A 25127-nucleotide genomic window follows, 5' to 3' on the forward strand; every position below is an offset into this window, starting at 1 on the left:
TCAGAATGGGCAACATTACTGTGCACACAGAGGGAAAAGATAAGCAGTCACTAAGAATCCAGTAGGTCCACTAAGTAGGTACCTCTTAATTTTCAGGAATTTACTTCATGCAATTTACTTCCTTCACACACACACAATAAGCGAGTACTCTGTCCCACCCTAAAAAAGGAGGAAGGACCTTCCCATACTGCTTAGTAGCTTCCTTATATGAGCTGCCAATGAATACAGATAGACATCTAAATTCTGTAAACTTTTAAAACAATGCTATACATACACACTTGATTGTGTAAAATATAATGTTAGACAACCTGTAGAATTGAAAAGTCTCCTTTCTGAAAAGATTTAACCAACTGCTAGGAGAGGTTAATTAGATAGTAAACTGATCAGAAAAATGGATACACTAGAACACTTTCAAAAGGAACAGGTTGAGTGAAACCCATACATATGAAGTGATATTCAGTTCAAATGACTCCATTTAAAAAGAGAAGTAGGTTCAATTTTAAAAAAAACCCAGCCACAATAGAAAATCTAAATCTAACATTGCCCTGAAGTTCAGTATCAACACAGTACATCCTTTTTTATTTTCAGTCACAACTACTGCAATAAAATTTCATCTTTTTTTCCGGGTTGGCTGAATGACTGCTCCTCAGTTTGATTACCATCATTCAGGAACAACCTGTGCTGAAGTAAACCATGCGTCAGCAACAAAGCAGAGAATCTGCTCCCATCTGGCTGCTGGGCTTGTGGCATTACACTGACCATGACTGGAATGACAAGCGCATTGAGTATCTGACTGCAAGACAGACTGCACTTTTCACAGCAACACAGATTTCAGAACTTCAAGAACATCAAAAGAACGAGGTTATAGGCACTGACGCTTAAGGAGAAGGAAAAACTTTAAAAAACAAAGCTATGGTGAAGAAATACTTTAACCTTTACATGATATAGTATATCTTGCATAAAAATACTGTGAATCAGGTTCAATCCAGTAATCCGTGTAATGAAAACCCTAAAGTGAGTCTGTTAAAATGTTTCTATAAAACAATCTCAGAAACACATAGTAGAACATATGTAGCTTCTTCTGGTGGAGTTCTGTGTTTTTGCTATAGGTTTTATAATTGAAAAAGTGAAATGATTTCTGCCAGCTCCATAAACATTTAATAAAAATGGTTGAAAAACAAGAAGAGATTCACCTCAACCAGCATGCTTGGTAATTAGTAGCTTATTGATTCATAGATCGTACCCAGCTGTTTTTTTTAAAAAGGTTGACTATCGGCTTCAACAACATATCTGTGAAGCTTGTTCCATACTCTTATCTAGCCAATTAGGCAAAGAAGCCAGAGTATCAGCTACAGGGAACATGGCTAGACAGCTTGTTCCATACTCTTCTGTGGCAAGTTCCTCCAGTTTTTTAGTTTTAAACATACTTCTGCCTAGTTTGCATCTGTCCTCTGGTCTGTACTTCACAGTTACTATGAGGTTTGTAGATTGGCTTTGTCAATGCTTGTGAGGATTTTGAAAAGTTGTAAATCTCACATCACAAAGATCTGACATTCTGTCTTCCATCATAAAGAATACTGTCCTGCCAAGAAAGTGACACCTACTTGCCATCAGTAAATATTTTACTACTGCGGGTGACAAGGAGATAAGAGTACCATATGGTGCTATATTTTGGAACACAACACATTGGAGTTCTGCTTTCAAATGTAACTGTTTGTCTGATGAAGTGAACTGAATGTGGAAAAAAGTTTATGTGTCAAAGCTGAAATTTGCAGGGTACAGCCCTCTCTGTGCTATGTGATTTGGAAGATTCTTTGAGGATTTTTGTGTACCGGGATGATTTAAAAGGTATGGTTTTCATTCCAACATTTTATAATATGAAATAATTTAAGAATACAAGTAGAGTTTTAAAAGAGAAAATGCCATTCAGCTCATTTTATGACCTATTTGGTTACTAAGAGACAAAAGATCACAGGATCTCACCTAGCTTATTCTTCAAAAGAAGCCAAAGTACCAGTATCAGCTTGTTACATACTCCTACATCCCTTCAGGTAAAGAAGTGCCTGTTTTTCATTTTAAATGAATTTTCTAAAAGAGGTCCTAGTGTTAACTTTGGGAATTTCCAATATTTGATCCAGGTACTTCTGCAGTCTTCTCTATTTAAGACCTAATCCTAGGACTGTGTCCACTTTCTCTCCTTTGGACTGATTCAAGAGCAGCAATATTCAAAACTCCTTGATTTAAGATTATATTTTAACTATATTTCTTCACATTTGTAATCAGTAAATGCCTCTCACCCTAGCATATTTAAATAATGCAAAAGATGTGTAGACATACTCAGCTAAGATTTTTCATAAGCAGCTGGTTCAAGCTCAGCATTTCCCATTTTGTATTTTACACGGTTTTAAATTTCTTCATCTGCTTCTACAGTGTTCGTTAATCCTCCTTTTTAGCATTGTCAGCAATAGGTTATTAACCAGAATTGAGATTATAGCTATGTATCAAGGAGAGCACTGCAGTACTATAAATACACTGCCAAAGGGAGCTTCATTCCTTACCTGTACTCTCTGGTTTATATCCATTAACCAGGTCTCAATCCAAGCATGTGCACTGAATGTTACTGTCTGCAAAAGCCTTCTGAAAATCTAAATATACCATATTGCATGCTACGAGGGTGCCCATTACTGCTGTTGCTTCTTCCAAGTTATTTAATGGCCTATGAATAGCATCTCCCTGCCTTAAGTACAAATGGCAGAATACCATTAGGCCCTGGAGATTTGGTGATCTGAAGTGCTTCCAACACCTGTAACTCTTCTATCAGCCATTTCTCTCGCCCCCTCTTGAACTCTTCCATTATTATCCCTCGTACATTTTACTTCATTCTTTGTGTTTCTTTTTCCCCCCACTGTCGTAGTACTGAACAACTTCTTTATTATTAATCTAGCCTCCACTGGCATATTCCTTTCAATTGGTCCCTTGGCCTCTCCAATATGCTTTTGTACCTGCCTTTACAACTCATTATGTTCCTTTCAGTCCATCCCTTTGTTTTTTCCCATTGGATTGATTCAACCATTTGGATCACTGTGTTCTACCACTCAGGATAAACCCATTTGTTCTTCAGGAAGGTCTTTAACTTTTTGCCACGTATTTCCCACCAATTCCCATTCAACTTCTCTTAGGCTCTGTCTCATTCCTTCAGTCTGCTTTTCTGAAATCGTGGACTTGTGCCTGCAGTCTTTCCAAATATACATCAAATTCATATTGAGCTCCCATCCTAAGGGAGGAAAACTGAATTAATTTCATTACAGTGTTCAATTAGGATATCTGAATGTGGTGGTCTGTATCATACCCCTAACACTATATCTGTTGAGTGTTTTTAGAAGTCTAGCCAACATTCCTCTATGTAATGTTACTGTGCCTGAAAACCCTTTTCTAAATGTCATGCTGCACTTCCTTGTCTTCCAGCTTTGCTTTGTCCACTAATAATGTATTCATCAGCGTGTGTTGAGCTAGCCATGTTTCCCTGACCCCAATTGCAATCATGCTTGCCAACGCAGACGTTTCTATCTCATGCATTTTGTTGCTCATACTCTTGTTGTTTATCCTGTATGAACACGTCATTAACTTGTCCATTGATATTTTATTTTTTCCTGTCTGTTTTGGGGGTTACTTCTCATGTAGGCTGCTGTAGGATTTTATAAGGGCTCTCTTCTCCTCCATTCTATGTTTAATGGTTTTGAATTTCTCTGTGGATCATTATGCCAAAACAACAGGTGTCCTCCTCATTTAGATGTAAAAGACTCAACAGTTACCATTTTACATCCAAATCGCTCTTTCATTTTTAAATCCCTCAGTAGATATTGTTTAAAAAGTAACATTCAGGTTGCAGCATACCTCAGTTGCACATTATGGGGTAGTACACAGCAGTACTTATTAAATGCTTAAGAGATGATGAGAAATTTAAATAAGATAAAATTTAAATAGATAAAATCTATCTTCTACAGCTATACTTTAGCGGGACTTAGATTTTATAAAATTCTGAAATATAAATCGTTCATGACACTTTAATCCAACCAATCTATACGAAACCTGCCATAAATTAATAAATTAATCTATTGGCATATGCGGGCTGTTTGAGATGAGCAGAAAGGGACTCACAACAGACATAAGCAATACACAAAAACTGTACTGTACGGCTTTCAGATATCCATTAATGTGTAAACACCACCCCCTACTGTCATAACTCTGCAACTTCTTGAACCATATCATGGGGTTAGCGAATACATATCAGCTGATAAATTTAGAAGTCCGAGGAAACTTTTCTTATTGATGGGAGCTAAAACTTAAGTGTTAAATGTGAAAAGACCTCAACTATTGTAATGAGTAGTAAAAACCACAAGTGATTTTCATGACCAGTTATGATAAAAAAGATTTGTTTATAATTACCTGTTACATCTTAATTTACCTGTTTTTGAATGCTTTTAATCTAATTTTTCAAGTAACTCATAACAATTCATATAATTTTGTTCAAATTTTAATAACTATTTTAGATGCTGTTTTGCTAGTCTACCAGGTGTAGCTGTATTGAGGATCCAATTTTTAGCCCTACACCTTTTTTTTTTTGTTTTCCTCCTCAAAAGCTTTCCGTTTAGATAAAGAGCAGCTGGAAGCAAACATGAGGCTTGTCTGCAAGGGTGGTGAAGGAGGAAAGTTTAAAGTGGAAACTCCCCAAAAACACATTCCTGATGGGACTCAAATCACCCTTTAGGCCAAAAGTGGTTCTGTGTTCCATCTTTCCGCCACATTGTAGAAATGGGTATAATCTGAAGGAGTTAAATAAAGTCTGCTTCTCATAACCTGTATGTCCGCCAAGATTGATGTCAGTGTAACACTGACAGTGATGCATTTCCTCTCATAGAAGGTTGAGAAACCTGACTTTGTGGCTGAAACACATTGCCAAATTAGCCACTTTAACACGGAGAAGTACTGGGACACGTCACCAGCCGACTGTGACCAGGGTTCCCCTACAGGTGACGCACGATTGGCTGAGCACCATCAAGGTGGGATTGGCAGGATTCGCTGACCAGGGCTCTCTTGGCTCTCAGCAGCACAGCGCCCCCTGCTGCCTCCAGGGTGCTTAAAGACGCATGGTGCTGTCGGTGAGGGACATGGTTCTCCTCCAATCAGCGCTGAACCTCCGATATGGGACTCTGCTGCCTGTGTCATGTTAAGAGACGAGTGGCTCGAAGGTGGGCAGATTGGAGAAGTCCACCTACACTTCCACATGCTCCCCCTGCGTGTGGTCTCAGGGTTTGCCGAGGCGTGAAAAACAAACAAAAAAAACTGGCAATTCCAAATATGGCGGGCTTAAAAATAATTTTAATTAAAAATGAAAAACGCTGAAAAGTGTACAGAACCCAGAAAAAAAAGTCTAAAAGGGGTGAATGCAATCGCAATTCATATGACTAGAGCTTACTGGCAAGTGGTGGGAGAGTAAAGAGACCCAAAAAACTGCATGAGGCAAGGTGTGCTTCTGGGAAAGGGTGGAATCACTTCTGAAATGATGCAAGACCTCTAAAAAGGTTAGACATAAGAAGAGTTTAAGGCTTATCCTGGCCCCGGAGAGAGATGAAGAAAACTCACCCGCAGTCGCACACATCCTCTTCTGGAACCGCGCATCATCTTGTCCTTTGACTGCAAAAATTAAGAAAAGACTGTTAACAGCTTTAAAAGAGCTACCATTTTTTTTCTGCACCATTCTGTGGGATTGGAAGCAGAACTTGGTGTTTAAAAACAGTGCAGGTTCCTTGTTTGGCATCCTACTCTACACTTCTCCTTTACAGCACACTAACGCATGCACCGCATTGCTTTTACTACAGTGGAGAAATAATTTCACAGAACCCAAACAAAATTTAAAAAAAAACAGCCTTAAAACATGGTCCACTAAACTATATGGGACTCGCAGGCAGATCAATCAGGACAGGTGCTCACTGGTGACTGCATTCCTGGCCCATGTCATTAAAGGTGAATGACCAAAATTTCACATGTGGGACAAAACAAGCAGAGCGCAGCTTAGGGTAGGGCTGGGGTCAGTCAGTCAGCGTTCTCTCTGGTATGGTCCAGGAAACAAGGATTCCTTGGACTTTTTGCACACCTGCAGGATTGCAGCAATGTCAGGGAGAGACTCGCTTCTCCATTAGTCAGCACTACCTCTCCTGCCAGGGGCTGTCAGATGCATCACAGCTGCGCCAGAAGAGCATGACCATGGTCACTTATCTCCTGGGAGGGCACAGAAGGTTCTGCTCGAAAGATGAGTCCTGCACAGTTCACAAGGGGCCAGTGAGGCAACCGGTGTAAACACACTGGCTGCTGTGCAGAACATAAATGTGTCACAAACAGAATGATGGACAGCTAGCTGGCCTATTCAAAAGTGACGGACACATGACCTATGAAATGTGACCCACAGACAAACAAAACTATGGGGAGTATAACATAACATCACTTTATTAACCCTATACAATTGCTTGCATTAGGAATTCATCTTTTCACATACCCCAGCTTGCTCTTCATGAGACACAGACACACAGACAGGGAGAGAAGCTTGGGGTCAGAGCGCAGGGTCGGCCATTGTACAGCACCCCTGGAGCAGTTGGGGTTAGGGGCCTTACTCAGGGGCCCAACGGAGTAGGATTCCTCTGCCGGCTGCAGGATTTGAACCGGCAACCTTCCAGCCACAGGTGTAGATCCTTAGCCACAGAGCCACCCAGTGATGTTATGTTATGATGTTAAGTGATGTTATGAGTATATTCCCATGGACAATGACATCTGTTCAGCTTCCTGGACCGTGCTCTTCTTCTTATGCTAGCTGTCCTAGGCACACACTGTAGGAGCACTGACTGTGTTCTTCTTGACTGTATTTAGATGTGCGTCACAGTACACAGTCTGCTGTGGTTGCTTGAATTCAGCATATAACTTCAAGTACCTTGTGCACAAATGGAACAAAGTGGGGCATCCTGATGGGGAAAGCACACGGTCTTATCACAGGCCTCTGAAAACATGCCCAATGTCTTTCCATAATGAACTAATATAGCTGCTTTGAAAATAAAAAAAACTCCTGATCACTGATATGCCTTTAATGGCAGTGAAGCAGTGGTCAAGTAGACAGTAACAATTTGTTAAAAGATTTTAATAAACACTGGAATGTTAGCCTGGAGTAAAACATTTCCCTCTGCTATTTTATAGCTAAGTGAAAAGTCTTTGTTATCTGTCCCAAAAATGCTATGTCCCTTCCTTCCTTGCTTTCAATGGCAGCTAGAAACTGGAACAGGACCTACAGTATGTAACTCCAGCGTGTTCTGAAAAGGCCTCTATTTCATCAGTGAAGCACTCGTTGACACAAAGCCATTTGGACAAACGGTTATACAGTTATCTTACAGACATCAATTAACCAAGACCACGTGCAAATGGATGTTCACAGATGAAATCCATTAAGATTCCAAGTGTAAATATTACACTTCACCTATTATCTGGATTGATCGTAGGAGTCAGGTAAAAGTTTCAGCATATACTGTTTCCATATTTGCAGTTGCCACATTGTTTGTGATGATAATCACTACACTTCTGGGATTGTTTGATCTTGATGTTATAAGTCTTATGACAAACCATAAACAGATGGTTTGTTGGTATCATGTGCCTGTTGAAAACTGAACACAGAGTTACTTAGCACTAATTATAACTCAGTTTCCTCCCGGGGACCCACAAGTGTAGCTTGAGTCGCCGTGTTGTTATAGGAAATGAGCTGAGAATGTTTTCACTCTTTTGAAATGTGCTAACCTGGATCCTGCATTAAATATTACCTAATACAGTAGTATTCAGAATAACCTGCTGTAAAAAATAAAAAAGGTTCAACTGTCTTATGAAATGATCTTTTCTTTTAATTTGAAAAAAAAAAACTTTCCGTTTATCTCATCACTCAAACATGAAATCACCAACTGTTAATGAAATTCTGCTTCTGCTTGAAAGGACGGAACAAAGCACATCTTGGAAATGCTCCCTATTCACAATGTTTCACATTTCAGACCCCACAGGAGACCCAGGCTGTCTCACGCCTGTGGAGCCCTGCTGGTGCCCAGACAAGTGATTGAGACAAGAGACTGTGGAACTCTGGAGAGAGACCAGAGTCATTCAGCACCGAATCTGACTTTCAATGTCTGGACTATAAGGACTCAAACTGAGCTGCAAACGAACAGCTTTTCTGTTTGAAGTAGACTGTATGTAACACTTACTATATACCAAGTGTGTTTCCTGGTTGATAAGGATTAAATGTATCACTAAGTACACACTCAAGCCTAGGGGCTCATCAGTTGTGAGCATATCCTGGTTTCTAAGTGGAAAGCAGACTAGGAATCCACTGCAGGGTTAGGCTGGCTTGTTAGATGCTTCATGTTAAGTAATGTCATAACAGGTAGTCATCAGCTCACTGTTCTTCTCACCTACAGCTCTGAAATTAAGGGTGAAAGGAAGCCAGCATGTTATGGATGACAAGTTGAAGCTGCTTGGCACATCCCTCACGGACAGCACCTCACACCTGTAGGTCCCAGGGAGGCCACGGGGGGTCTCCATGTCTGCTGAGAAACCCCTGGCCGACACTGCTCTCGGCTGCACTCAGTCAACTGAGCAGGCTTGAACCTGCCATCTCTGAACTGTAGAGCTCAACCTGACCCAGGTAAGCACCTGCAGCAGCTGGGCTACTCACGGAGCCCCAGGACTTTGAGTTTTATAAAATAAGCATCTCATCTAGGATCTTTCACCTCATCTTCTTCCTAGATATATGACGTATCTTTAAGACGATTCCACAGTCTAAAACATAAGGTATATCAAGACAAGCTCAGGATGGAATCAGACAATTGCATAGGTCTTTACAGATCCTATTCTTCTGTGTGCTTTCTAGAAGAAAAATACAAAAACGTGTAAAGGAAAGAACATTGTTAATATCTACAGTTGGCATCACTTAATTAACTCTTACTGCACAACATGGCTTTTTCAATTGGTTCAGTCTCCCAAGCCAATTCCTCTTTTTGCATAAAAGAGGTCACAAGAGTGAGCAGCAAGCATTGTGAAAACAGAAGTTGTAAAACAGTTCACTCTCTGAAGGCAAGAGCTCATTAATATTTAGACCTAGAATTCAGAGCGACTGCAAGTACTCATAAGGCCACCATAGCCCTGGAGGATGCCCCTTGTATGGCACTTCTATTATACATGAACAGATGAATACCTGTGATTGATCATGCTCATTTTACATAAATGTAAAACAACAGGAATGGGAATCTTCTGCTAACACTCTGAAAATGTATATTTTTATTCTAGTATTTAGAAAATTTCAAATTTCAAAGCATCTTATTAAATGAATTTTTTAGAAGTCAGGAGCACCAGTTCTGGATTGACTTCCGACATTAGAAGGAAGAGTTTTTACAGATGCCCTGTACCCAAACTCCTGGCCCTGGTTCTGATTTTTCCTGCAGGAGATACAGGGCTTGGTGAACTTGCCTCACACACACTGCTGGTCAAACACAGATGAAACTTTGCATAACCATAAAGACTGGTCATCCATAACATTTATTTGACGTTTCACAAGCTTCCCTTTCTGACTAGAGATGAAACAAAGCTCTACAAGGTTGACAGTAACATTCTGATTACACAGCATTTCCAAATTTCACAAGTTGCAAACACATGCACAAAATGTACCTACAGAAAAACAGACATGCGATATGTTCGGGTGGGTAGCTGCGTCAGCATGCGTAGGCTGCAAAGGAACAAGTAATAGGTTTATTCCAGGTGTCCTGAAGAAGGCTCCATGGCCGAAACATTGCATTTTCTTTCTTCTCTTTTCAGCATGGAATAAACCTATTACTTGTTCATGTTATATATTCTGCTATCAACTGCACAGTACTCTCTATTTTTTTAACATACAAAGTAGATAAAGCATTGTGATTCTATACCAAAACATTTCTGCACCACAATAAAAGATCACGTATTATCCTACATGCAAGAAAATTCCACACCTTGATCATATCAGAATTGTTTGTGTTCATACAGTGCTTTTCATCCCAAAGGATTCAAAGCACTTCAAATAAACCACTTTATTCACTATCAACCACCTGGGTGATATGAGCTAGGCAACCTGCAGTGTGGTGTGGTTCTTGGTGATACTGCATATCAAGCAGAGACGTAAAGGAAGTATTTCACCATCTAGAGCAAGAGGAAGATTTCTGTTGCAAGCTCTATCAGCAGTAGTATATCTCACTTCTAATTTAGTTGTCAGAGCCGTCTTTCACATGATGTGCGTTTTTTGCCTGCGTTTTAGATATCTACTCCTGGTGTTCTCGATGGCCTTCACTCATTAGTATTATCTATTATGTTTACAACTTAAAGTGCAGTGCAATGTTGTTTTAATAGAGACATTTTGGTTTGAACACACTGATCCACCTTTGTTCTGATTAAAACTTAAAAGTTTTACTTTGGACTGTAAATAGCTCTATTTCTCAGTACTCTCCAAAAGTTTTAAAGCAGGAGTTAATTTATAAATGGACTGTAAACAGCTCTATTAATTTTTCAGTACTCTTCAAAAGTTTTGAAGCAGGAGCTCATATATAAGGGGAGACCAGTATTGAATTTTACAGTCAGTGACAATGACAGAGGATTGTGCATCAACAGATTCTAAAAACTCCGGCAGTCATTCAACATACAATCATCGTGATAGTATCCAGGTTCATGATATTGCGAGGGTATCGTTGTCAGGGCAGACTGAAAAGGGGGTTCTTTCCTAAACGATTGGAGGCAACGGAACACTACATTTTACTAATAAAATAGCCTCACCTTAAGGACATGAATACAGCTGAAATATTTCAAGTTTAGCACCAGACGCACTAGTGACTTCGTGGTTTAAGACACGTCGGGGGGTGGCATCTGTATGATCAGAATAAAAGACTCCATATTCTGCAGCACGTCTTCGCTGGTGCTAGGCAGACTCCCTCATGTCACAGGAACGCTGACTCAGTAAATCTCAGGCGAGCGTCTAATGAAGACACTCCTCTGGGCTGTGCACTACATTAAGAACCGTATGAGACCGCCTTAAGGAAGAGGGAATTAAAAGCCAGAAGTTTATTAAACGAATTTCCTCTAGGTTTCCTTACCTATGTGTTAACCGTACCTGCAGAACAAGAGTCACGTTACTTGTTTCCGCGTTGCGTTCCTATCAGAAGACATCTATTCAGCAAACCTCTACTACTTCCTGCAGCAAAACATTCTGACAAGGCAAACAGAGGGTCGTGACAGTTGCGGTATGGGGCTTGAGAGCACATGCTGTACACAAACGACACGACTCTGGCCGAACACGTTTACATTAAGCTCTGAAAACACTCTCCAAGCCACCACCCTTGGAAGTGGCAGACATCTGCATATCGTTTGTGTAATGCGCTGCTCCATACCCTAACTCCAAGCCCCTCCCCTACTCCTACCTTATTCGTTACTATCTCCGCAGCTCGGGCTCCGATAGGCCAGCCAAGGTGTCACTCTCAGTCCCCGCCCCCTGTTTTCCAGCTGAGATTCCCAACTCCTGGCAATAGGCCTCCCCCCGCCGCCAGCCAGTTCTAACACAGTCGCTCACGATAACGCTAGCCGCGACCGCCACAGCCTTTACCCAAACCAACATCTTTTTTAAAATTTTCCGTAACAGCACATACCGTATAGTATGACAGCAGGCCAGCATTATAGTCCAAAACGAACCAACGGTACTGCCAACCTTTCATGACGTTAGTCCATTTACTCAGCGGCCCTTCCATGATGGACGCCATCTTTAAACTTGGCTAAGGTTCGAAGGGGCGGGGCTTGATAGGAGGACAGCGGAGGGTATGACGTCACCGCGTACTATTGTGGATCAAACAGAGGGGCGTGACTCTCAAGCAGTTACTGGTGTTTCGGCTTGCAGCTCTGCGAGCTACAGTATAAGGTCGGATGTAGTATATACTCGCTTGATAATCGACCTGTTGTGTTCCGAGACCAACTCCGGATAAAACTTGGAAAAAGAATGGTCAAACACCGGATAATCACAAATCTTGGCTATTAGAGATTCAAATTACACAGATTTTCACGGATAGGTTTTCTGCACAATTTGTATTGTATTAAGCACTGGCCTTGCGGAAAAGTGATAATCCTAAAAAGTAACGATCTTTGCAGCGATCGAAATTTAATTTAATTAAGGATTCATCAAGAACAGCCTTTTTCACAATTCAGTGTAAATAGAATATAGTATTATAAATATGACGTATATAGTTCTCAAGCTGTGAACTACAGTCTGACTCGCTCTTTTAAATAGAGATAACTCTTCAATCATTTGTTAGCAATGATCAAAGCTTCCGGTGGAATGAAATCCCTTAGCTAATTGGATTTTTGTTTTTCAAAGATCAAACTAACTTTTTAGACATGTTTCCATAAAACACAGAACAAATGAGACAAGAAAAAAACAATATTATATTACCATACCAGCGGAGAAGCTGATGATGGAATGTTTGTCTGACTAAACAAACTTGACACAAGACAAAGGGTTTAGGATTTTGCTATTTGAACGTCTGACCATAGTTTGTCTATGTATGTTTAAATAAGAACTCTTTGAAAGTCGATGTGAAATTCTAAAAGAAATGGTGGTTCACAAAAGACTCCAACACATCTGTAGCAGGAGTGTGGTCCCAAAGATTTGTTCCATACATCCACTTCTCTCGGTGTGCAGTAGTGCCTCCTGTTGTGGGCACCACCTGGTCTCTGTCTGTCCATTTTTAGACCTGGTCTGTGGTTCTGCCTTTCTGTAATTGGTTTCCAGCTGACTTTATCAATCTTAAGGGCTCTTAGCAGGAATTAAACTCAAATTGTGCCCCGCAGAAACAGCAGGCAGTGGGCCTGTTGCAGAAGTTGGCTTTGTGCTCTTGAAACCTGAGCAGTTTAGAACCCTCTGGTGATGAGAGACCCGGACGTGTCGTGTAGAGGGGTTGGTTCAGGCAGTTGGTCGAGATCCAACATTGGATGAGGAAAAGCAGAATCCCAGCCATCACAAGCACCTGGCTTCCAAATAGCTTTATAATGTTTTTTTAAGGACCTCTGTAGAGCTGTGTCCTCAGCTGTATGACATTCTATTTGGTTAATTTGTGTAATAGGGCTGTGATGCTAAAGTTCAGCTTCTTCCCATTGTGTCCTTTGTATCTCACTTTTTTAAATAAATCATCACTGATGTGTGAAGGATAACAATTCTGTCTGGAGGTCAGAAGTGGAAACTACTTGAAAGTGCTTTTAAATCTGAGATTAGGAAGCACTTCTTTACACAAAGAGTTGTGGGGGGTATGTGACAGGTCATGTTACCTAAACCCATACCCTGTCCTCTTTCACAAAATGGCTGCACGAGATCCTTGGATCAATAAGCTACCAAACAGGCTAGATACTGTAGATCAAATGGCCTCCTCTTGTGTGTAACTTTTCCCATGTTCTGTTTATGTGGCAATGAAGTGATGACTCTTTGATTCTCTCTTTGTCTATTTTTAAATAGTCCCTTGGTGAACTTGTGAACAAATATAAAGTTCTTTCATATTGGAGTTTAGATTCTTTAAAAGTAAATCAATGGGCAGCTGTGGGATGTTTGCACAGATGTCCCTGAAGAAGTAATCTTAGCCAAATAGTTGTAGTAATTAAAAAAAATGAAACCAATAGCACTTAAATGAAGTCAGGTGTATGAGACATAGGCAAAGTCGTCACTAAGACAGGATAACAAGGGCATTCAGAAGCAGGAACAGGTAATATGGAGGAGAGAAGAAGCAAGAGTGAAGAAATCCAAAGAAGCAATTAGTCCCAAGAAAATGTTTCCTCCTTCATATACAGATATACAGGACCAGATCAGAGACCAACCCTAGGGCCTTCAGTATGGGACTGGAAATACTGATTCCAGAGTAAATTAAATGTCCCAATTTGTTAGTGCTGCATTATTTTGAATAGGGAAAAAGGTTACCATTTGTTTAATATTTTTTAGAGAGAAATGCAGTCCTGACTTTGGCAGTCCTTACTTTTTACAGTAATTGAACTTCAGTTGATGGGCAGTGTTTTGAGTTTCCATGTCTATAAAAGGTAGGACTATGATTCTCACACATCTGTAACTATTGGTACTTAAAAGTAGTGAATGTGACTGTTACCATTACCATCCTGTAATGGAAAACCAAGAAATCATACCGTGTAACACTTGGTATTCCCTGTTTATCTGGACTGAAATGGATTTGATACTTCTTAGTTTGTAACTTTACCCCCCCCCCCCCCCATTTTATTACAATTATTTATTGTTAAGTGTAGGGGCTTTATGAAGGGCGGAGCGGTGGCTCTGTGGCTAAGGATCTGCGCCTGTGGCTTGAATGTTGACGGTTCAGATCCCGCAGCCAGGGGAGGAATCCTACTCTGTTGGGCCCCTGAGCAAGGCCCTTAACCCCAACTTCTCCAGGGGTGCTGTACAATGACCACCTCTGCGCTCTGACCCCAAGCTTCTCTCCCTGTCTGTGTGTCTCATGGAGAGCAAGCTGGGGTATGTGCAAAGACCAAACAACCACTAGGTGGCAGCCCTCAAACCAGTGACACTAGCTCCTCGGAACAGGGGTTTACATACCCTGATACACTCCACTATTCCCAAAAGTAAAACTATAGTAGTTTCCCCTCTTTTCAACCAGGGTCCAATCCAAACCCTGGAGATGAGACATTTCAGCAATGTCTGGAATTCTGTGTTCCTGACATGGGCTTTGGCAAAGCCAGGACTATGCACCTAAAGGAAATTTGTTTTATAGCTGTAATTCAATTACTTTTGATGTGAAAGATATTGCTGCTCTGGAACTGGTTAGTGAAGAGCAACCAGATACATTCCTGGGCTCAAATCCATGTTCATTACCTATAGCCTGACAAAATTAAACCATTTTAGTCTTGAACACAGAAGGCTATAGGGGATTTAAACACTCAGAATCCTCAAGTGCACTGATGAGTGACTGATGTCAGTACTATGGAATCAGGAGAGAAACATGAACGAGGGGAGACAGGTGGAAAAGTGGAAACTAAGTGTGAATGCCTGTAAACCTGAGAGCAGGAGGCAGCGGGACACAGTCTTCACAGATTATAAAACATTTTCAAGTTCAGGCTGAACTAACCATATTTCTGCAGGTGACAGAATTATGCCATTCATAGAATGTACAGGACTGTAGCCAGAAGATGCTGTATCTGTCCAGCATCTATGTAGGGCAACACAGAATTAAGTGTAATAAATGGTGTTACTGCTTTTATCTGACATGTGTTTGATAGTTACCGCTGTGTAATGATTATGTTCTTCACTGTTTGACTCACTTGGAACCACATGCGTACAAACATTTCACCTGGACAGGAACATCCACACCAGTCCATCACAGGGCACACATAGACACACACTCACACAATGGCCAATTTCCCCAGTTTTCCAAGGAGCCACTTAACCTACCAGTGTGTCTTTGGAGCACGGAAGGAGACGTGGGCACCTGGAGACACGGGGAGAACATACAAACTCCACACAGATAGCACCCCAGATCCTGAATTGAACCAAAGCAATGCTAACCACTTCGCGATAATGCCACTCTTTCTCCAGGTTGTTATTGAAATTTTTTTAACCACTTATCAGGTTAAATAAAGGATTATTGCCAGCAGCCATATTACCCTGCAACTCACAACTGGCAACATACTAAATCTCAACAGGTGTGAATCTGGCCAGTACCTGGATAGGAGGATAGGAGACCTCCTGGGAAAGCTAAGGTTGTTGCAGGAAGAGGTGTTAGTGGGGCCAGCAGGGGGTGCTCACCCTGCTGTATGTGTGGGTCCTAAGGCCTCGGTATAGTAATGAGGACACTATACTGTAAAAGGCACAATTAAGAAGAGACATAAAACTGAGGTCCTGACTCTCAGAGGTCATTAATAATTCCAGGGAGTTTCTTGAAGAGTAGTGATGTTACTCCGGTGTCCTGGCCAATTTTCCCCTCAGTCTTTCTTAATCATGGCCTCCTAATAATCCCCATCTCTGAATCGGCTTCATCACTCTGTTCTCTTCCCCACTGACAGCTGGTGTGTTGTGAGCGTACAGGCACATTGTCCAGGTGGATGCTGCACATTGGTGGTGGTGGAGGGGAGTCCCCATTACCTGTAAAGGACTTTGAATGGAGTGTCCAGAAAAGTGCTATATAAATGTAAGGATTACCATTAAAAGAACTATAGGTTTTGGCAAAACTGAATTTGGTTCGGAAAACGGCAAAGACTTTCTCTTAGACAGTCTTGGTTTGATTAAAATGAATTCAGCAGTGTACCGAGTTATTTCAGAGCATTCATAAACTGCACTCGGTTCACAAAGCAGCATCTGCAAATAAACCACCTGTAAATAACTTGTGAGAACATGATTCAGAAGTGGAAGTAGAAGCTTGCTGTGGTGGGGGTCCACAGTCAAGTTCCCTAACAGGTTTTGAAATAGAATCTCCAAAACATGAAAAGCTGCATGTGAAGCTGGGATTTATTATCGACTAGAAAAGATGTTCTGAATGGCCTGTTCTCTTTGTAACCTTTGTAGAAAAGCCCGTCATACAGTTGTAGTTCCTAATTGAGAGGTGAGATGATGGGAGACCCATAGCTCTGGAGCTACACTACTTTTTAAGGATAGACAGACCAATGGTAGACAGCTTATGAAACCTTGGTAATATATATATATTGATGTGGAGAGTTTTTATTTGAATTTTCTGAAGTGACTACTGTTGTTTTATGGTCACCATCACTGCTAAAGACTACCTGGGTTTCTCAACCCGTTGTATGAAATTACAGAGGTTTGGCATAATCACGATTTATTTAACCTACCTTCTGAAGAACTCTGCAGTTTTGTGGATTCAAAAATCATCATGAAAATGAGCTGTATTTGCAGAAAATAAGATGTATCGATCTACTGTATTATCATAATGCAATGTATAATCTACTGTGAATTGATTTATATTAAAAAACATCTTTCATATCATCTAATATTTTCTGCCTTCTAACATGCTGCAGTATGTCTTAAATGCATTTTTTTTAAATGCTGAAATACTTTTACTTAACAAGAAAACTCTTCCCAGCTTTCACAAATTTCACAAAACTCCCCCACCATACAAAAAGGGTTTTAAGATACTTTACCTAAAGATATGTAATGCCTTTTAGCCTAGTTATTTATGGATTTTAAACAGTGACATTCTGAGCTGCACTGATGGAGAAACGATACTGTGCCTTTAATCTTGTTGCTTCACTGAAAGCACAGGACCTTCCAGTTTCCACTTCCTTCCTACTTTTTAATTGCTTGACTGAACCAATTATGGAGCTGATCATTGGCCAGTGATGTAAAACGCCTATACTATGTGAAAGGACTGCAGCTCTCCAGGAACAGAGGTGGAACCCCACCAGCTTATGAGAGGAGCAAATCACTACATGGGAGCACTTTACTGCATATCTTTCATTTCAGAAAGAAACGTGCCGATAATAACCACTGAATTAAGAATTTAGATAAAGTAAAGATTTCAAAGGTTGAGGTGATACAGCCCAATTATACAAGTAAGAAGGGGAAAGCACTGTAGTTCTACAGGGTTCGCCCTAGAGGGCGCCTGTGACACGTTTGTGTGACAGTGAAAGTGACGGTGACATCAAGTCATTCACAGTGTATAAAAACAGAATAAACAGCCCAGACCCAGTGCTACACTTTTAAAAATAAGCGTGGTTTATAAAACCCAAATATTACAGGATCACCAGTGTATACAGAAATACAAATTAGACCATCAGTAAAACCATCATAGTACAGCGCAATACACTCAACATTCACAAACTAGTTGTAAAAAGGGGACTTTAAGACTTTGCTTTTCATTTTTTTTTCCGTTGTTTAAACACATAACCACATAAGTTTTTTTTTTCCTTTTTGTTTTTAATTACAGCCATCTATAAGCTACGGACACTGTCACAGTTGCCTAACTAGAAAGAAAGGATACAACACATCGAGAAAGAGAAAAAAGCAGAGAGATATCTAGCATTTTACATCATGGATAGAGCAAGCAGTTAATTAGCAAATAATAGGGTTCGGTTTTTACTCCCTGTAAGAAAAACAGATGTCAGGGCTTGCGTATTCAAGTCTTTTGGCTTACAAAAACACTTTACAAAAAATGGCTCTCCTCAAACTCCAAGCTTGAGGAGTAGCGTCTGACCCTATCGAGTCAGTATTTTTTCTATTAAATCTACAGCATTTGAGATCTGCCTCCAAAAAGTTCCCACCTTATTTTTATTTCTGTCAGCACCTTAGTCTTTCTGGTGGACTTTGGGGCATGCCCCCACCCACCTCTGGCAACACAAGCCCTGCAGATGAAGGAGCACGCAAAGCTGATGAACAGGAAACTAAAGAAGCACCAACGAGAAAGACCAATCACATTCCAAAATCACGTGGATTCATTTTTCCACACACAGGACTCGACAGGTTTTATACACTAGAAAGAGTGCAGGTTCGTGAAACTATCAGGATTGCTCCTTATCCGCTAAAATACTGCTTTTTTCTTCTTTAAAGTTGACTTAAAATAAAATGGAAAATGGAAAAAGTTCAATTGTACAACGCAGCATGCTGGTGAGACATTGGCAAAGCAATTATGAAAAGCTCTGGCTGTGCTGTTGTCACACAAGTAGGAGCCAAGTTCTTTTTTACCTTAAAAGTGGGGTAACGTAGAGTAACACAGCAGGTGGCAAAGAAATTACAGGAGTCCTTAGGATTGTAAGAGTTACTTAGTTCTTTGGTGGTCTGGCCAGTGGATGCACAACACTATGTCACCCTTTTGCCCAATGTTATTCATTAGTTGCTAAATAGCAATTAATATGGCTTCAGATGCAACTACCTGTAAGTAACACCTAATCTTGTTCATCCGCATAAGGAGGAGACAATGTCCAATTAAATTCACAAGTCCGCCAGTCAATATTTGTTTATGCATGAGGTAAGTATTTTTTAAATTGCTATAGCTTGCTTTTCCTGGGTTTGTGGATACCTGAGCTACACCTGTATCTCCACTTTCGCAAACTGCTCGATGTTGACAGAGTCCAGGAATGACAGCTGTGATGCTGTGAGCTGAGGTCTGGTACAGTATGTGGCAGCTGAAGCAGTGCCAGACAATGCTTGTGCCAACTGTCCTTCACGCCTTTTCTTAGTCTATTACATTCCCAACATGTACAAGATGAGGAATGTTTTCTTTGAAAAGCAGCTCCTTGGCCCCCTTTTGTCATCTTAACAGCACAGCCACTGTTGCCAGAGAAAACGGCGATGCTGGCGAACATGAGCTGATCACGATATGCACCTATTCTGTGACAGAATGAAGAAGCACACATAGCCACAGGTGTGAGATACAGAAGAAGAGAGAGTGGACAGCAACACAGAACTGAGTACAGTTAAACTTCCTTTGAAGAGCCAGACTCCCCTACAGCAGAACTCTGCCAAGGGTCACCTGCTTTCAAGAGTAAAGCCCAAAGATTGTGCTCGCAGGTTTAACAAATTCTGTTTCCAGCTTAGGTAAGTAAGATTGTAAAGTCTAATATCTGCTCAGGTAGTTATGAGAAAAGCAGACATTATTTAGACAAAGGCAGATATCAGTTGTTCATGACCCTGGTAACGGAGAACACTACAGCAACTAAGGGAAACAAAAATAAAACACATATCAAGACAGAACCTATAGAAAAGAGGAACTTTCAAAATGCTGATTTGTCAAGAGCTACTATAACTGCAGGCGATGTCTGGAAGAAGACAAGAAACTGAAATGTCCCTTCATTTTCTTCTGTTTTCCGCTTGTGAAGCTGTCTGAAACCTTAGACACCGAAAAGCTGGTCTCTGCAGGAAGCAGGGGACTGTAAAAGGCTGGCAAGAGCTCTCCCAGTAGGAAAGAGCCTGGATAGCACCTTAATTGTGAGTAGTGAGGACGAGATAGTGGACTAAACTTTGCAGTGGCTGAATGAAGAGGAAGACCCCTGACTAGTTCTTTACATCAGCCCTCCTCACGGTCCCCTGTTCCAAGTTCAAAAGAACCAGCTTTTAACATTAACACAAGTCAGCTCTCTTTGAACGCAGGACAGGTGCTAAATGGAACCGATTGTACAGCGGTAGTTTCTCACAGAGAACTTTTTTTTCCCCACACTATCAGAGATGGACATTTCACGTGCATCACCCTAAAGAGAGGGTGACAGATGTCTCATTAATCAATGGAAACTCCCCCAGTCTCCCAGTGAACACGTCCGGACGTATAGTGTCACGCTGTGTTGTGGTCGCTCTTCTGTGTGAGCACACGTTCACTTTCTCGTTACCCCAGCATCTCCTCTGCAGTGGGGGAACGAGGAAGGTCTCAGGTCTCTTCATGCATTTCAGGGGTGATTAGGGTTGAAAAAAAACAATAAAATAAATTAAGAATTATTTCCATGCTAATGGGCTCATTATGATCAAAATATTAACTTTTGATCACAAATGTTAATGAATAATGTAAATAAAATACCAAATGGAACTGTAATATTTATGCCCTCTAGTTCTGTGAAGGAGCAACCAGTATTTGCAGCACTCGTTAGCAGAGATGTGTAAAACCAAGGTTCAATGGATGACTACATTACCCCCAATTTTGCCCAGTCTGTTCTGACAGAGAACCCAGAAAAGTAGATTGTAAGAGAAGCACACTTCAGAGGAGCTTTGTGGCACTCAAGATATCAGGAAATTGCAGTTATGGTTCTAAACCCCCATAGCAGTAATGCTCCTCAGTTTACATGGGATAGAAAATTATATGGGTCTGTCTTGAAGTTGAATTATTTTGAAGGAGCTTCAGTCAGATTAGGACATTACAGAATATAGTCGGCCACAGACAACATCAAGGCCAAAATCTGCTGTGGTCTTCCATTCAGCAGTCCTTTGAGTCTTTCACGTTGCTTCGTGACGGTCAGAGAATCGTATCGCTCTGCTTCTTGGTGGCTGCTATTTTATTTCTTACTTCCCCAAAAAGTTTAGATGATTGGCTCACTGGAGGAGTGTACAGGCAACTCTGTGTGCGAATGTAAATCTGTGCTTTCAAAGGTCACCCGCTACAATGGAAACCCCTTAAATCAAGAACAGTATTTTCGGTTCATGCCTACCTATACACAGTCCTCCATGAGCCACACACCACCAGGGCCAGGCATGGCCTGTCCAAGGGGGGAAGGAGAAATTCAATGCTTGAGACTGCCCTTCATCTCTCAGTTGGATGGCACAGGCTGTCAGCAGGAATGTGCAGAGCTTACATGCACACATTATCCAGTAGCTTCTACAGAACCACCAAAGTGCCCCATTTATTACATCCTTAACCATTTGTGCTGGAAATCTTCTTGATGTTTAAACTTCTACTACATTTTTCCTGAGCGATCAGTTTCAGTTCTACCCTGTATGGAAATGTTACTCTTCCTCCTACCTGCCTTTCAGTTTGAGTGCCTGATTCGTACACAGGCAGGCTGAAATGGCGAGGCAGCTGGTGGAACACAATACACGTCTGTTATATAAGCCATTAGGACGCCAGTTGTCAGTTATAACACTATTAAATATTGTAGTTAGAAAATGGGAGAACGTTTTTTTCTGAAATAATCAGCAAAAATCAAAGGTTGAGTACCAGATCACTACGGAGCAATAGCTTTGACATTAAAATACGAGGCTCTCTGCACTGCCTGGAATATGGTGCCATCCAAAGTGCTTTTGTTTGTTTTTGAAACATGACCGCAAGCTGAACAGCACTTTCACAATTGAAATGATCACACATGTGCCTTAAATTTACCACCCACATTCCTGTTTGGATTCCCAAGATGGGTGCTTCAACCCATTTCAATGCAACAAAAAAATAAAAACCTTGTTTTCCAAAAGGATTAGCATTTCTGATTGAGAACTAATTAAAGGTAATCAGATCTCTTTACAAAGATTAGGCAACAGAACTCGTCTTTCAAGGGGAAATAAACGCTGCTGTAAGCAGAGTAACAACCTGCTGTTCAAACATCAATGCACGATGAGACGACCTCATGGAAAGTGAAAACTACAACAGTTCAAACCTCAAGGTTTATTAATAACTCTTATGTAAAATTCTGAACGGATTCAACGCTCAAGAAACGTATTTTTCCTTTTCTTGAGCAACAAAGTCCTGGATACACCACGTTGTGAGGAGGAAAGTGTGTGGTCCAGGACTGGGACTCAAGAGGCAGATGGGGTTTCCAAAGAGCCTCCTGAAAGCTCAGGTTCCCCTTTTGCCCATGTGACAGGCTCCTGGAGTTGGGGAAGAGGGGGTCTGGCTCCAGAGAGGTCCGTGCATTTGCTGCCAAAGGTGACAACACTTTGACCTCTGTAGCTGGGCCCTGGCACAGCAACGACCACACAAGAGCTAGTCCTACAGGCAGACTCAGACTGACAGGTGCCCCACTTGCCATCACAGCTTGTGCAGGGAGACACCAGTCCAGAAGCTGTCGATCTGTAGGGGCAAGTCTCAAACTATTTGACAGATGTTAACAGGCATTTAAGGTTTTTGTCTTTCTTGGCTTCTACAGAATCGGAATGCATGTGCACATTATTCCCTGCGCCAAACTAGATTTCTGAATCTGCACTGAGATTTGGTGGTGTTCCACATGTGACAACACATGGGGCACGTACTGTTCGTCAATGTTTTGTTTTTTTCTAAACAAACTGCCTTCGCGTATGCATGAGTTGTGACAGTGGAGTAACTGCACAGATTCAGAACGGAAAGTACAAGAGTGTACCTCAGCAGACCTACTCTTTCAAACAGAAGACGTCAAGCCTAGAGTCTTGGAAGTTTCTGAAACCCAGCATTTTTTACAGGGGGTGACACTAAATTCTACCTGTGTCACACAGTTTATGAGCTGAAAAGGGTTAGAAGGGCTCAATTAATGGGGATAAATTAAGTTAACTAATACTGTACATGATGGAAACCAAAAAACAAGGAGTCTCCAGTGCCAAGAGCCTGAGCGATACGAATTTGGTAAAAGCATCTCTTTTAAGAAAGAAGGCCACATTCTTAAAGGCTTTTACGTCCTGTTAGGATCATGCTGATCCACTTGAGTTCACACAATCTATTTTCGAAGCCCTGTAGCTCTTTCCTGATGAGTGAACTGATCTCTTTTTTCAGAATCCTGTTATGACACAGAACATTTCCATCCTGAAAACAACCCATGTGTGAAAGTACGGTAAGGTTCTCAGAGGTACATGCAGGAAGGCACCTGGGTTTCTCTATTCAATTTTGACCGTATCGCAAATGCTTGTAAATCAGTGAGTATTTGTGCAAATGTTCAAGCTCGGATGACTAAGAACTGGTCATTACATCACTAAAACTGGCAAAAGTTTTAAATGTAAACCTTCACCAGGCTATGTATACAGAAATCACCAAACAATACAGGAAAGTAGTTGCAGTTTCCATTCTCCATTGATAAAAGAACAACAAACACATGCGTAGGAGAATCCCAGGAGAACAGAACTGTGCATGGCAGTGATTCGATCACTCCCCACTTCACTACTCCAGTAGCACAGCAACGACACGAGTGGGGACTAGTCAGTCTGACTCTGAGGGGTTAATGAGTTGGTTGCCCTCTCAACAACACCCCCAATCCCACTGCTGATCAGCTTTACTATCAACTTCTAAAGCGCACGCACTGGACCCAGCACAGCTGCAGAGGTTTATAGTATTCACTTTTCCAGAAGCTCAGCCCATGCTGTCAAGAAGGAATGACACCCCATAGGCCACATCGTGATACAAGTCCGTATGACTCAAAACAATACTAGGCTGTCTTCTTCCTTAATAATGATGTGGGATCATAGGAGCCCACAGACCTGTCTGTAGTTTGCACTTTAAACCAAGCACTACTCTATTATAGATTCTCAAGCATGGCTCATTATGGTGTTGTGATATTAGAAGCAAATATGGAATAGATCATTTAAGACCCTCAAAGGAAGAGGTTATTTGACTTTTTTTTTTGCCTTTTCCTCCTTTTCCAAATGGTTTCCAAAAACATGTCTGTAATATTGGAATTACTATTAGGATTGTGGTGCTTTAAAATTGTACAACAAAAGTCTGTCTTGAGTCAGTTGAATGGAGCAATGCTGGCCATTCCTGAACAACATACTTGGTTGCTGTGATCCTTTTCTTCATAGTATTTCAGGTCGTACCCATAAGGTGGTTGAAAATCTGTGGACAATTATTAGATCAGATAAGGCTTCGCTGTGAAGCCTTCAGATATCATTGGTTATACTGAAATGCACTGATCAAGGCAATCCCAGATGTCCCCTTTGCAATCTACTCAATATTTTGCTATAACCAGCTCCTCAATGGTTTAACTGACCATTAGCAGGACCACCGTTAAAATTCAGAAGCTGACTGTATGAAAGTACTGAGCTGATGGGGAGTTCCCTGTGTTGAGCAGCACTGTTGAGACCAGCCATATGTTCCTTGAGAGTCAGATACAGTCATAACACAGTCGTCGTTAAAAACAAGTTTTACAATTTACATTACAATTTATGGAAATTTATTACAAAAAGAAATGTTTAGAGAAAACACTGCATCTTACTCAAGAAGGAAACGCTGACATACCCACTTTTGTCTCAGGTTTGGCAGAGCACAGGGAACTATGCAGGCTTTCAGAAGCAGGAACACAACTTTTTTTTTCTATAGAAGGTGCTTTGCAAAACCAAAGTGCAAAGAGGAAACTACAGTTGTGTTATTGTAGCATATCATACAGACCAGACGTGAAATCCGAATCTCAGATGGAACTGCTGTGAGCCGTTCTTTAAAGGTGGAAATGTTGGGTTTTACAAAGTTCCCTCTGTCTAGACAATCAATTCTTGTTAGTATGAATTTCTAACTTTCCAGCTATCCTTATAGCTCCATCACTCTCTGTTCTAGAACACACAAGCACGCTTATTGTGCCTGTCAGACGTCTGGGTATGTGACATCAAGAACAGTTATACCCTGTGGAATACCTGTATTTAATGGTAGATCACGTCTGACTCACAC

The 25127-nt window shown here is 41.1% G+C and overlaps 1 protein-coding gene across 2 annotated transcripts in view; it reads right to left on the reverse strand.

Moving 5' to 3' along the window:
* osbpl9 (oxysterol binding protein-like 9) overlaps positions 1–11879 on the reverse strand; it is a 66697-nt gene extending 54818 nt beyond the window's left edge. For both annotated transcript variants that reach the window (XM_088927247.1, XM_088927245.1), the window contains exons 1-2: positions 11742–11879; positions 5644–5694 (exon numbers count right to left, since the gene is read on the reverse strand). In XM_088927247.1, the coding sequence (XP_088783373.1) occupies positions 5644–5694; positions 11742–11852 (162 nt within the window). In that variant the 5' untranslated portion in view covers positions 11853–11879. The remainder of the gene's footprint in view (positions 1–5643; positions 5695–11741) is intronic.
* Positions 11880–25127: the final 13248 nt, after the last annotated feature.

Source organism: Atractosteus spatula, chromosome 11 (genome assembly GCF_055471065.1).
Source record: "Atractosteus spatula isolate fAtrSpa1 chromosome 11, fAtrSpa1.hap1, whole genome shotgun sequence".
In the NCBI taxonomy this organism is placed as follows: Eukaryota; Metazoa; Chordata; class Actinopteri; order Semionotiformes; family Lepisosteidae; genus Atractosteus; species Atractosteus spatula.